General features: G+C 41.7%; 1 protein-coding gene across 3 annotated transcripts in view; it reads left to right on the top strand.

Moving 5' to 3' along the window:
- LOC126236240 (ATP-binding cassette sub-family C member 4-like) overlaps window positions 1-14,403 on the top strand; it is a 352,061-nt gene that overhangs the window by 302,219 nt on the left and 35,439 nt on the right. For all 3 annotated transcript variants that reach the window (XM_049945384.1, XM_049945382.1, XM_049945383.1), the window contains one exon: window positions 11,205-11,375. In XM_049945384.1, the coding sequence (XP_049801341.1) occupies window positions 11,205-11,375 (171 nt within the window). The remainder of the gene's footprint in view (window positions 1-11,204; window positions 11,376-14,403) is intronic.

The following is a 14,403-nucleotide window of genomic DNA, read 5'->3' as shown; positions in this document are numbered from 1 at the left end:
CGCATCATATTGTTTACGCTAACAAGACATCCGGCTAAGTGATGAAAAGTGAAATGATCACATAAAATCAATAATAAGTGAAGGAGCAATGAAACTTCGAATGATGTAATTTCTATTTGTAGTCGGTCAATTTCTCTAGTCTGGTAAATTTCCATGAAAGAATGGAACATTTTCGTTACGTCTTCATGGTTGGTAACCTTGATTATTCGAAGTATCGTATAAAAACTCATCAATGTACAGTATACAGCTCATTCTTGACAACCGTCTGAGTTGGTCAGTCTGTCGTCTGCGATAGAAAATAGAGAAAACCGTGTTTCATGCCATGGCTTGGGTGGCGTGATCTCTTGTTTTTAAATCTAGGCGAAGACTTTTGCATTATTATTGTGATTTAAGTAAAAAAAAAAAAAGAAAGAAAAAGTAAAAGCAGAGGGGGAAACATTCATACAATAGTTGGAAATGTAGTTGCTACGTTAGATAAGGTAGGTAGAAACGAGAGAATAGTTATGTTCCCGCATACGTTTGTTATCATCTCACCCTGAATTAAATAAATATAACACAATACACATAACTCAGAGCAAAATGTGAAATAAGGATAGTATGGCTCTGAACACAACCGCATCATATTGTTTACGCTAACAAGACATCCGGCTAAGTGATGAAAACTGAAATGATCACATAAAATCAATAATAAGTGAAGGAGCAATGAAACTTCGAATGATGTAATTTCTATTTGTAGTCGGTCAATTTCTCTAGTCTGGTAAATTTCATTCGAAGAGTTGGACTGCTGCACAAATCAGAACAGAACTGGATGAAGTTCAAGCGGACTCTGCAATATCATTGAAGACCATTTAATTTTGGATTAATGAATTTAAACGCGTTGGGAGAAGTACCGAGGACGAAGCACATTCCGGCCGTCCAGTTGAGGTCACCACAAAGAAAATCATTGACAAAATCCACCATATAAAAAATCGTGAAATTGCTGACACCGTAGTCATCTCAACAGAGCGAGTGCATAATATCCTGCACGGAGAATTTGCTATGAAGAAGCTGTATGTGAGGCGGGTGCCGCCATTGCTCGAAGTCGACCAAAAGCGCATCCGGCACAACATTTCAGCACAGTATCTGGCGATGTTTAATCGCAATCTGCAAGACTTTTAGCGCCGATTTGTAACTGTTGATGAAACCTGGATCCATCATTACACAGCACAGTCAAAACGGTAGTCACAACAACAGACAAAGTGTGGTGAAAGTGCACCAAAGAAGGTAAAGACCATGTTGTGAGCTGTTATGGTGATGGTCAGTGTTTTTTTAGATTCCCAAGGAATAATTCTCGTAGATTACTTGGAAAAAGGGAGAACTATAAGTGGACCCTATCATGCTTCATTGTTGGATCGTCTGAAACTTGCGTTGGCTGAAAAAAGACCAAGGTTGGCATGCAAAAAATTAAAAGTGAAGGGAAAACAGTTGAGGACCCACTACAGATAACCAACATATTCAACACACATTACACAAATATCGCAACAAAACTAATTCAAGGATTTAAGCTCCAGAGCAAAACTACCAATGAATGATAAAACCATGTTTCTATACCCTGTTACTGCATTAGAGGTACAAAATGCCTTAAATCAGCTAAAAAATAAAATGACTTGTGGCTGTAATGGGATACCAGACAAAGTAATAAAGAAGAGTGTAAGATACATAGATTCCCCACTTGCTGACATGATTAACCTGTCATTTAGCACAGGAGTCTTCCCAGAAAAACTAAGGAAATCGATTGTCAAGCCTATTTACAAGAAGGGTGACCAGTTTGATGTTATCAATTACCGGCGTATATCACTGTTATCTGGATTTTAAAAAGTAATTGAAAAGGTAATGCATGAAAGACTGTCTCATTTTCTTAATAAAAATCAAATTCTAGTTAATGGGTAAAACGGTTTTAAGAAAAATAGATCAACTGACACAGCAGTTCATAAATAATCTAGACAAAAATGAATTAAACCATGCCCTGTTTTTGGACCTGTCTAAGGATTTTGATGTCATTGACCATAATTTACTGCTCAGGAAACTATATTGTTACGGGGTCCGTGGAGTAGCACATGATTGGTTGAAATCCCATCTTTCTAATAGGTATCAGAATGCAGAGATAAGGCATGTGGGTAAAGTCTACTCATCAGCATACCAAAGAGTCAGGTATGGTCTGCTGCAGGGCTCTGTACTGGGGCCATTGGTGTTCTTAATATTTATAAATGATTTGCCAAGCCGCATATCAACAGCAGATGCAGTATTGTTTGCTGACGACACCAGTTTGTTTGTCAAAGCTATGAATGAAACTGACCTACAGGAGAGAGTCACAGTAGCCACAGAAGAAGCAAACATATGGTTTACAAACAACAAATTATTTGTTAATGACAAAAAAAAACAGTTTGGATGAACTTCGGTCATATAACAAAGAAAAATCTGACCTAGCTGTAGAACTTGGGCAGTGTAAGATAGAAGAAACCCACCCACCCTCCCCCCTCACTAAAGTTTTGGAATTATGACTAGATGAATATTTAATGCGAGAGAAAGACACCGAAATGTTACACAAAAAACTAAGTCAGTATTGTTATGTTCTTAGAATATTAAAAAATTCTTGTAGTGTTGATGCGGTGTTATGTTCATACTTTGCACTCATACATAGCAGTCTAAGATATGGTATCATATTTTGGGGCAATACCAGTTTGGCCAAACACTCGTTTGTGCTTCAAAAGAGGGCAATAAGGATAATCAGAGGTATGACACACAGAGAATCATGTAAAAAAGTTATCTATATTTATGAAAGTATATGTTTTATGAAGGCACACTAGGAACAATCTTTGTTAAACAGTCAAGTTCATAACTACAAAACGAGAAATATAGATGACCTTCATAGAGAAAGTCACACAAAAGCTATCTATCAAAAAAAGAGTTCTTTATCAGCCAAAAATCTTATTTAGTGCACTACCAACGGAAATTAAAAGTGTACCAAAATTCTAAATATTCAAAAAAGAACTTAAAATGTTAATTAGCAAGAGTTTTTATAGTGTCAAGGAATAATTAAATCATCAGCATTGAATATACAGTAGCTTATTTCCTTCATCATAATGGCCCAAAATGCTCATTGTATACTAAATTGTATTCATCTGTTATTCTAATTTAGCATATTATGAATGTTTTTATGCATATGGTTTCATGTTATATGTAATAATATTTTATTTATGGATATCTAATTGTAAATCTTTTCATGTCGTATTTTCTATGTAAGGCAATGTATGACAAATCCTGTATCATTTTTATAATGATAAGATACATGGATCCTAAGTAAAATGTATTTTTGAATGTAAGAGGAATGTACCTACTAGCTGTTTGAATTCCAGCGATCTCTAAAAATTCTAAGGAGATGAGAAGTCAAGTAAATGTGAGTACATTGTACCGCTAATCAGGGTACGAACTGCGCTGTACGAAGACGAAAGTTGACTCATTATTTGACTGCACATAAGTAGAAACAGCAATTAAAAAGAAAAACCACCGATGACCTCAGCAGTTTGGTCCTTTAGGAATTCACACATACAAAAAACCTTGGGTATCGAAGTCGCGCACTGATCCAACTACCTTCTCCAATGATTTAATTAAAAAACATTGATTCACTTACTTAGTGTTCATCGACAGTCAGGCGTTAGCATGCAGTGAGGGTGCGACTTTGATGCCAAAGTGTTCTTGGAAATTACCGCAGAAACAACAATTTTAAATCGAATATCATTCTGTTAGCAATGGACCTATGACTTAAAAAGGTGAGTTAATTTCCTAACAAAAATACAGCTTCATGTTCGAAATCCATCTACAATCATCAGAAAATCTTATAAAAATATATTATTTCTTACGATATGTGTAAGGGAAACCTGAGTTTCAGGCCATCACCGTGAACTCATGACTTGTCGAACAATGTCCATAAGGGTGTATATACACTGATCAGCCAGAACATAATGACCACCGACTTAGTATCGATATAAGCCCATCCAGGCGATAACAGCATTACCTGGCAAGGAATGACTGGTAGTCAGACACACGCATGGAGCATGTAGTATCAGTGAGCATGCCGTCCGTATGTAGAATGGAGAAGATGCGCAATCTGTCAGAGTTTTACCGAGGTCGGATTGTGACGGCCTGGAGGCTTGGCACGACCATTTCGAAAACTGCACGATTTGTCGGGTTTTCGGGGAGAGCTGTGGTGAGTGTCTTCAACATGTGGCGAAACCAAGGTGAAACCATGTCCAGACGTCGTGGGGTTGGGTGGCTATACACTATATATCTATATATCTGACGTCGTAGGCTGGGCAGACTGGTAAACAGAAGAGGCGGGGAACTGTGGCGGAACTAACGTCAGACTTTAATGATGGGCAGAGTAAAAATGTGCCTGAACACACGCAGTCCACCAAACAGTCCTAACGCTGGTCTTCCGCAGTCGATCTCCAGTGTGTGTCCCAATGTTAACACCATGACATCGACTGCAACGACTGAAATGGGGACGTTGGGCGTTGGCGCAATGGTACAGTGTTGCATGGTATGATGAATCCTGCTACCTTCTTCATCATGCCGGTGGTAGTGGTGATGGGAGGGAGCGAATCCGTCGTCTTCCAGGGGAACAGCTCCTTGATACCTATACTGCGGGACAGAGACAAGTTGATAGCTGGTCCACTATGCCCTGGGGAACATACACGTGAACATCCATTGGTTCAATGGAGCTCGTGCAAGGCACAATGACGCCCAAGGAGTACCGCACACTGGTTCCAGACCATGTACACCCCTTCATGACGATCATATTTCCCGACGGCAGTGGCATTTTTCAACAAGATAATACGCCATGGTGCAAAGCCAGGGGTGTGATGGAGTGGTTCGAGGAACGCAGTGGTGAGTTTCAGTTGATGTCCTGCCCCCCCCCCCCCCCCCGCCCCCCCCCCCAAACTCGCCATATCTGAACCCGATCGAACACATCTGTGATGTGATTGAATGTGGCGTTAGAGCTCATAAGCCATTCCGTGGAATTTACGGGAATCAGGTGACATGCCTGCAGATTTGGTGCCAACTCGCTCCAGCGACCTGCCAAGACCTCATTGCTTCCATGCCTTGACGCGTCCCCGCTGTTATCCGTGCCAAAGGAGGTAGGCAGTTGTAATGTTCTGGCCGATCAGTGCATACCGAGCAAGGCAGCGCGCTGGACTCACACTCGAGAGAATGACGGTTCAAATTCATGACTGGTCATACAGATTGAGCTTTTTCGCGATTTCCCTAAATCGCTTCAGGCAAATGCCCGGTGGCTCCTGTGAAAGGGCATGGCCGATTTCCTAGCCCATCCGTCCCTAATCCGAGCTTGTGCTCCGTCTTTAATTGCCTCATTGTCGAAAGGACATTAAACTCTACTCTCCCTTCCTTCTTTATTACGAGAAAATACAAAGTTTAGTTGCCACATAAACTTCTGAGGAGAATGTATAATTTGTAGTACTGTGATTGCCTGTAATTACATGTTTACAAAATTAATACTCCTTTAGCGCAGACTGCCTCAGCTAAACCTTTATAAACAGTTTGGGTCACTAGTTTGCAAAATCAAATCATCCGGAATATAACTGCAACATCGAAGCTCTCCGTATTCATTAAATATAAGTGCCCGCGAGAATTTATTGTGTGCCCACAGAAAGGCGTAAGGAATTTGACGCTGATGTTCTGTTGATGGCTTACCTTCTGACTGCTGTCGTTGTTCCGTACTCTGACTGCATTTCACAGTTTTCTTAATATTTTGCTGACTGGCGACGGATACATTCTCGCTGCTGACCAGACATCTTGTCTCTAACGGTTGCTAAGCAACGGCATGGGACACTGTGGAGACATTGCTGAGAAGTGCATCACGTCGGGATATGTTGTTTGCTCTGAGAGGATACGCGGAAATTAATCACTGCAGAATTAAGGAAGCTATCCAACAGAGGATTGTAACTAGACTTGGATGCCCGTAGAAACGCTCCCAAGGATAAGATGCTTCTGGAATTTAAAAGAAAGGAGAAATAGGAAAAAATGAAATAGAAAAGAAAATCGGAAAATTTAGTAAAATGGATCAGTCAAGAGTAGTTTTCATTATGTTAAAATAATGAAAGATTGTTTAGAAAAGCCGGACGGTGTGTCCGAGCGGTTCTAGGCGCTTCAGTGTGGAACCGCGCGACCGCTACGGTCGCAGGTTCGAATCCTGCCTCGGGCATGGATGTGGGTGATGTCTTTACGTTAGTTAGGTTTAAGTAGTTTTAAGTTCTAGGGGACTGATGACCTCAGATGTTAAGTCCCATAGTGCTCAGAGACATTTGAACCATTTGTTTAGAAAATCATTCTGACGTTAAGATATGCCTATCATTTATCTCCTTTGTCCATGTCAAAGATCAATCTCCATTAGGTTACGAAAGTCCGTAAAGTGAATATATACAATGAAAGCGACTAGATGTAAGCAGTGTTTCGGCCAAGGCTATGACAGAGTATCTGCAAAAAAGAATCCAATGGCAATTTCAATTTAGCCTTGAAAGACACTGTAAAAGCTAAGAGGCTAATGATAAGCCATCTACGCATTTAGAGAGGGATTCATTGGCATTCTTAAGACCCCGACAATAATTTGTAAGAATAAAAAATGTAACGAATGAAGTGTCGCAATAGATATTAAAAATATTATCTTACCTCTTTCAGATTCAGTACAAACCAGCATAAAGTATTAATACAGTATCTAAGTTCTTGCACTCTTAGACTATGGATGTTACGGCTGCATATGACTGCTTAGAAATGGTGCTGTCAGAAACAGAGATGGAAGATCAGGGCTTAACGTCCGTCGATGACGAAGTCAATAGTGGCGGAGCACAAACTCGTGTAGGGGTAGGATGGTTAAGGAAATTGGTCGCATCCTTTTCAAAGGACTTGGATGGAAATCACAGAAAACCTCAATGTGGACCGGCATACGCGAGTTCAGTGTCTTACCAGTGCGGCTTATCGCTCTGTTGCTCTCAGACATACGACAAACTACTTGACAAAACTTTCAACATGTTTAAAAGATGTGCCTCTGAGTGAAAATCGCCTAATAAAAGATTTAAAGCAGTAAAGAAAACTTTCGGACCAGCTTTGCGAGGACGAGAGCTGGGCTTAAAGTAACATATTTCTACCCAGTGGTTGACAACATTTATTTGCAACTAAATACCTGAAATAAAGTATGTTATCAACGCGAATGCAGCAACATAACTTTTTCTATGTAACGATGACGTTAAAAGTGAAGCACTTAAGTTTTTCATTGACATTTTTCTCGTGACATTTCTGTTTCAGCACAGCCGACAGTGATAAGAACTTCATTTAAAATCGTCGTGATGTATAGAACCCATGGCTGTTGCAAAAGTTTAAACAAATATGTTTAAAATCTCCAGAATGAGATTTTCACTCTGCAACGGAGTATGCGCCGATATGAAACTTCCTGGACCAAGACCCGAACTCGGGACCTTGCTTTTCGCGGGCAAGTGCTCTGCGAGGTACTGGCAGAATTGAAGCTGTGAGGTCGGGTCGTGAGTCGTGCTTGGGTAGCTCAGATGGTAGAGCACTTGCCCGTGAAAGGTAAAGCTCACGAGTTGGTGTCGTGGTCCGGCACACAGTTTTAATCTGTCAGGAAGTTTCATGATTAAAAACTGTTTTTATGTTCTGCAACGAGTCAGGAATGGTTATCCGGTTTGGAAATACCATCAGTAGGAGAAAGGTGCTTCGAATGGTCACACGCTTAGTTGACCTGTGAGAGTGACTAAAAGAAATCTTAATTGGCAGAACTTGAAGCGACACATGATGCCTGTATCAAGAACGTACGTGAGAAACTCCAAACTTTTCTTTTAGAGTAAAAATCACGAATTTTGTTCAGTCCCCTACTTGTCTGCCCCGTAGACGTCGTGAAAATAAAATTATGAAAATAACACCCCGCACAGAGCTGCAGAAGGAGTCATTTTCCCACGCTCCGTCTGCGAATGGAACTGGAATGGTTAAAAAAAAGTATCCTCTACCACAGCGTTTGCAGTGATTCACGGATTGTTGACGAAGGCTTAACTGTTTAAGTTATATGGAAAATGGAAGAGCACGAAGTTAATTTTTAAAAAATAGTGTATCATTTTGCACATAAAAGAACAAGAAAAAACTCATTTAAGTAAAGCAACAATTTAGGTCACCACGCCAATTCGTTTCATTAGCTGTTTCCGTTATTACGTGGATAATGGATATTCAGATATTTTCTTATCAAAAATTATCTAGTCATTCTTGTTTTTGTCTTGCAGTACAATATTAGAAATTATTTCACTATTTAAGACATTATTTACTTTTTTAAGCTTTTATTCTGAATGTAGGAAGATTGTGTTACAAGCTAAATAAAGATTCCCATAAGAAACATTTTGGTTAGCGCGCAGTATTTCTTACGTGCAAGGATACAGAGAGGAATTCATCTAGAGATCAGTCGGTGAATGTGGTCAGCATTTTACGTTGTCCAGTCACAATACTGTGACCACCTGTCAAAAGCCACCGGACCACTGCGAGACGTACAGGAAGAAAGTCAGTGAGGTTCTGGAAGGTAACGACAGGCATGCGAAGTAATGCTGACTTCGGTGCTGTATCCAGCTGAGCTAGGTTTCTCGATTGAGGGTCCTTGGTGCGAAAAGCCTGATCGAGATGGTGCTGCAGATTCTCGATAAGTTTTAAATTCAGAGAGTTTGGTGGCCAGGGCAGTACGGTAAACTCTGGTGCTCTTCAAACCACACACGTACACTGCGAACTATGTGACATGTTGCACTGTCCAGCTGGTAGATACCTTCTTGCTGAGGAAAAACGAACTTCATCTATGGGTGGACATGCTCCCCAAGAACAGATGCATACTTGTGTTGATCGAAAAATGGCTCTGAGCACTATGGGACTTAACATCTGAGGTCATCAGTCCCCTAGAACCTAGAACTACTTAAACCTAACTAACCTAAGGACATCACACACATCCATGACCGAGGCAGGATTCGAACCTGAGACCGTAGTGGTCGCGCGGATCCAAACTGTAGCGCCTAGAACCGCTTGGCCATCACGGCCGGCTGTGTTGATCGACTGTACCTTCCAGAATAATGAGATCACCAGAGAATGCCAAGAAAACATAACGCTCCCTCCTCTGGTCTGTACATTTCCAACGATTGTTGCAGGATGTTTGCTTTCGGATGTTAGACGCCGTACATGTCAACGGCCGCCACTCCGATGGAGCCTAAAACGCGATTCATCTGGGAAGACCACCTGCCGCCACTCGCAGGACGTCCAAAATTGGTATTAGCTTGCAAATTCCAGCTTTCGTCGCTGATAAACAGCATGAGTGCACGAACCAGGCGCCAGCTGTGGAGGCCCATTAGCAGTAACATTCGCTGAACTGTCGTTGAGTAGGCACTGCTGGTAACCCCTGGGTTCATCCGGACAACCAGTTGCTTAATGGTTGCACGTCTATTCGCCCGTACACACTCTGCAGCCATCGTTCTTCCCCATCATCTACGGTAATGGTGCACCATAGTTACTTCGGCACCCCTTTTGGCTGATCATGGCAGCACACGACTGTAAGCTACAGTCTTAGCCATTTCTGAAATTCTTCCACCCTTGACCCAAAAGCCAATCATTACGACAAGACTGCTGTTTTCCCACGTCCTCCTTTCTATTGTCAGTGCTGCCACCTGCCATCTGTGTGAATGGTTGCGGCTCATTGACACCGAACATAGGGGGTGGTCACATTGACTGGACCATGTATTTGGCTTCACTGAAGTATTTAACATAAAATAGACAGTTTTCTTAAAAGTTTTCTATGTTATTTAATTTTTCTACTCAAGTGCGAGGATAGAGACTGTGGTAATAGTGTAATGCAGAGTGTGTGTGTGTGTGTGTGTGTGTGTGTGTGTGTGTGTGTGTGTGTGTGTGTGTGAGAGAGAGAGAGAGAGAGAGAGAGAGAGAGAGAGAGTGAGTGAGTGAGAGAGAGAGGGAGAGGGCGGGTGAGGGGAATGAAGTATAGTAAGGGCAGGCATGTAAAGTGGGGGGGGGGTTTCTCCCCATTACAGTACTTATTCCCTTGCTTTCATAATTAGGTGCATCTACGAGTACCTTAGTCGTGTACTTCCTTTAGATCTCATTCCACTGACATACCTCTCTGTTGCTGTGTTCAGAAGCCGTTCATGCTTCACTAGATGTTCAGGAAGCTACACTCTTCTTTGGATCACAGACATTCTTCGTTTGTAGCCATGTCAGTCCTCCTTACTCTGAGCATGCGACTGTAGCACATCTCGAAAGAATTTACTTCCGTCTCTCCTCAGTCCGCAAAGTTTCACAGCCATAGCATGCAACACTCTCCCATGGGCTTTCAAAAACTTTTCCCTAATTTCAAGGCAGGTGGCTTGAGATTTTCTTCTTGTTGAAGGCAGTTTTGCTTAAGCATGTCTGCTTCTAACGTCTGATCCGTCCGTCGCTACAGCTCCCACTTCTTACATAAATAAATGAATAACTTGCACATAAATTACTTGGCCTGCCTTCACTGCGCAGACGTCAGAAACCGACACTAGGGCAATGGAAGTGAAGAATTTTCATTGTCAGCGCTTTGGTGGCCAAAATGAGAAGAGGTGGAGGCGTTAAGTTGCCGATTACAAAGCTTGGCGCCAAATACCTGGATTCAATAACAAACATGTCTTCAGTAGTTCTTGAAGCTTGTCATGCAAACTGCTGCTAGTGACGTATATGCAGCATGGAGACGTCAAGCTTGACGGTCCATTTGATGCTGCTCGTAAAGAGAATTATTCTCAATTCCCGTCAGAAACAGAAATACATCACTATAATATTCGCGCATTTTTCATTGTCACCCACTCCTAACAGTCACCATCGAAGTACAACGCGAAAATTTATCCAAGCAAATGTTCTAATGAATGCGATGAAAAGAACGTTTCTAGTTCAGCATCTGAATATGCCCTCTACCCCTTGGGATCTCTCATCCAAATGACTTGACTTACATCCTGCTTCTCATGTACATTGCTTCCATTGATACAAGATAACAAGTTATTCCTACTGGCAGCAGTTTTAACTTCATTATTTTCTATTATGATTAAGTAATCATATAATAAAATGATATGAAACACTTGCAGATCTCTTTGGTGGACAGATGGGACTCGCAATAACGCAAGCCATGAGCCTTACTGGCATGCTCCAATATGGCATACGGCAGTCCGCAGAAGTGGCCAACCAGATGATGTCTGTGGAGCGTGTCATGGAATACCTTGGCTTGGAAGAAGAACCGCTGCTTGAGGCGCCTCCAGGTGTGTTTTACTATTTTATGTATTTCTGTACTACAGAGTGAATCTGAATTCTATCGACAAAGTTTCGGAGGTCGGTTGGAGATATTTTCTGAGTATCAGATCAAAACACATTCATTATAACCCTTCAAACTGAACTGGAAACCACACCTGAAGAGAACTGTTCTGCTTAAATCTGGAGGCAATTCTTGTTAAAGCGCCTATAGCAAACGTCCCTATTGGGACAAGCTATGGATAATACACACATCATGACTTGAGCACCTACTACCTCGTTTGACATTCTGTGGACATTAATAGGCTACATCATTCCAGATTTCTGCAGTGATTGCTGACCTGTTAGAAACAGGACAAGTCCACTTACAGCAAATTTAAACATCAATAACTTCGTAACCTTTCACTCTCATTGGCTAAATTCTCAAACAGCAGACACCTTGTTAGAAATTGTCTGACTGTTAGAAATTGTCTGTCAGAGATTGACACATCTAGAGTGTACCAACAGCCCTCCAACGCAGTTCACCTGGTGTATTGACTGACACAGACGTGTTCTCTTACTCTCACACCAGTAATTACCCTCCTAATTCCAAATATATGACTTGTATGTTAAGTACATATGACACAACCAGGTTGCAGCATCCTGATTTGTATATGGTAGTTTGTGAACCAGTAGTGCCAATTACTTTATGTTTTTTATTAAGTTTTGTGATTTTTCAATGGTTCATGGAAACCAGTATATTACAAGCTACAATTTTCGATATGTGTTGTGCTATAATTAAGAAAATAAACGAAAATATATATCGTAATAATTGGAAATTGATTTGTAAATATCAAACAAGGTGACCCCATGATGGGTGTCAAAATGTAATGAACTCAAAACTGATACAGAGAATGATACGTAAATGGTCCTACACCAGGCGCCAAAATTCTATAAATTAAAATTTAAAATTAGTTTGATAAAGTGAAAAATCATGTCATACCAGGCTGGGCACCTAAGTGCCGTAAATCCAAAAAATAGTTCATAGAAATGAGATACCGGCGAAAACAAATTGGTTGATGGATTAATACATGGAAACACTGATACTTATTATTAGATCAACAATACAAATATAATCTGACGATCTACTTGATTGGGTGTAGATAAAGGTCAGCAATTATGCAACTAGGGGAGGATGAACCCTGTCATCTCACTATTTGACAGAACCAGTTTTACATGCAGGAATACAAGGCATATTTGAGAGCAGCTCGACGAGTCAATCATCCCTCGTCATGTATGTGGCTGCGGGTTGACATCCTGCACCTTACACCTTCCATGTTCTGCGGATTTGAGGAAATGCCCTGGGCAGCTTAACTCATTCCTTCCTCCACACTGGTTGACGTAACCCCTTCAGATGGAGTGAGGGTTCCACAGCGTCATTGTCCCAGTGCTTGGCATCTGTTGTCTATGGTGGTTACTTTTGTGACGGCGCTCGTAGCGACAAACAATTCGCTGTAGAAACGGCTTACGAAGTCACCGCCACACTTTTAATAGCGGGCCGACCGGTCCGCTGGAACAGTGAACAGAAAGATGAAAACCCAAACACTCTGATTAAATAAAAGTCGGTACTTATCTTTATTAACGAAGATACAGAAACACAGTAGTGAACTCCGTGTCTACAGAAATCTGTCTAGTTCGAGTCGGAGCGGCTAGGTCAGCGTCGGCTGACGACAAACAACAAATCTGCTGCGATGAACACACAACTGACTAGCAAGTACACAATTCGGTGGCGAGTATACAACTGAGCGGCGAATACAGAACTGTCCTAGCGCTCGCGACTCCAGCGCTTAAGAAGCCAGAAGCCAGCGGTGGCGCGCGCAGACTTGCGGCGATTTCCTATCTCGCTGGCGCTGCTTATGCGGACGGCGTCCGGACTTTGATGCTGCCAACCTTTTGGCAGCGGTCTCGGGTGGCATTACTGGCTAGGATATAACAGTTACCTCACAGAGGCTGTGTCAACTGATATTTGAAAACTGAAGTCAGACAAGGAATCGTAGACGGATGTTTAAAAATTTGAACATCAGATGGCAAGGAAGCTCCATTTGGCATGGGATGGGAAATGGTTATGTCACAATGTGACCGGGGAACTGAAATGAATGTGGTGATCTGATTCAGAGTCTGAAATCTGAGTCTGCAATAGGATGATATGCCTTTGGAAGGCATAATCACTGTCTCTCAGTTTCTATCTAGTTCCTCTCTGGCAGACTGCTGACTCATCACTGTCACTGACTGATCTGTCTCTTCCTGCTTAGCAATATTGTTAGTTGCCATCCTCTGTCCTCAAGGCAATGTATTTTTCGTCATTTTGTCTTTGCGATTGCTGGGATCAATTCGCTGTAAAACCCAACAAGCTATTAGCACTGCATAACCCCACACCCCTGTCTTTGTACAGTGTGAAAATTTCTGATCTTGCGATGGGAGGCATGTAACTGGGGAATTCCTGAGTCACTCCCAGGTGTTCCTCGTTGTGGCACTCCACAGTACTGGCAGCTGAGTCCCTACCGGATTGCTTCCAAGTGTTTGTTTGCATTCTTGAGCTGTAAAGACAGGAGCAACTCAACAACAAATCTGCTTGTTTGTAACGGGAATGCCTGTAATTTGCTCAAGCATGACTTGGTGGCGTCCGTCTTGCTGCTCTCCAGGTATTAAACAGGACAACCTTGTCAGAGCGTAGCAAACACTTCAGATAAGCCCCATCTGTCTGGATGTTGGGAAAGTCCCACATACAAGTTGCGGCTCAAGTTTACCCTCTTGTCCTGAATGTCTGCTTCTGGTGTCGAAATAGAAAGATACATATATGCACATAATTTTTACTTTCCTTAAGCATCTGCAACATACATACTAGGTATTATATTTATGGCTGTAAATCAAGTTTCTTACATTTTCTGTTATATGTTCACCCATCCAACTCATCTTGAGAATGATCAGTGATATGGGGCAAACAACGAGGCAGTGCTTTTCTTACAACTGACATGTAATACAGTGTTCATACGCCGAGTT

Source organism: Schistocerca nitens, chromosome 2 (genome assembly GCF_023898315.1).
Source record: "Schistocerca nitens isolate TAMUIC-IGC-003100 chromosome 2, iqSchNite1.1, whole genome shotgun sequence".
Classification (NCBI taxonomy): Eukaryota; Metazoa; Arthropoda; class Insecta; order Orthoptera; family Acrididae; genus Schistocerca; species Schistocerca nitens.
The sequence above is the reverse complement of the archived record's forward strand: the minus strand, read 5'-3'. Positions and strand labels throughout refer to the sequence as shown.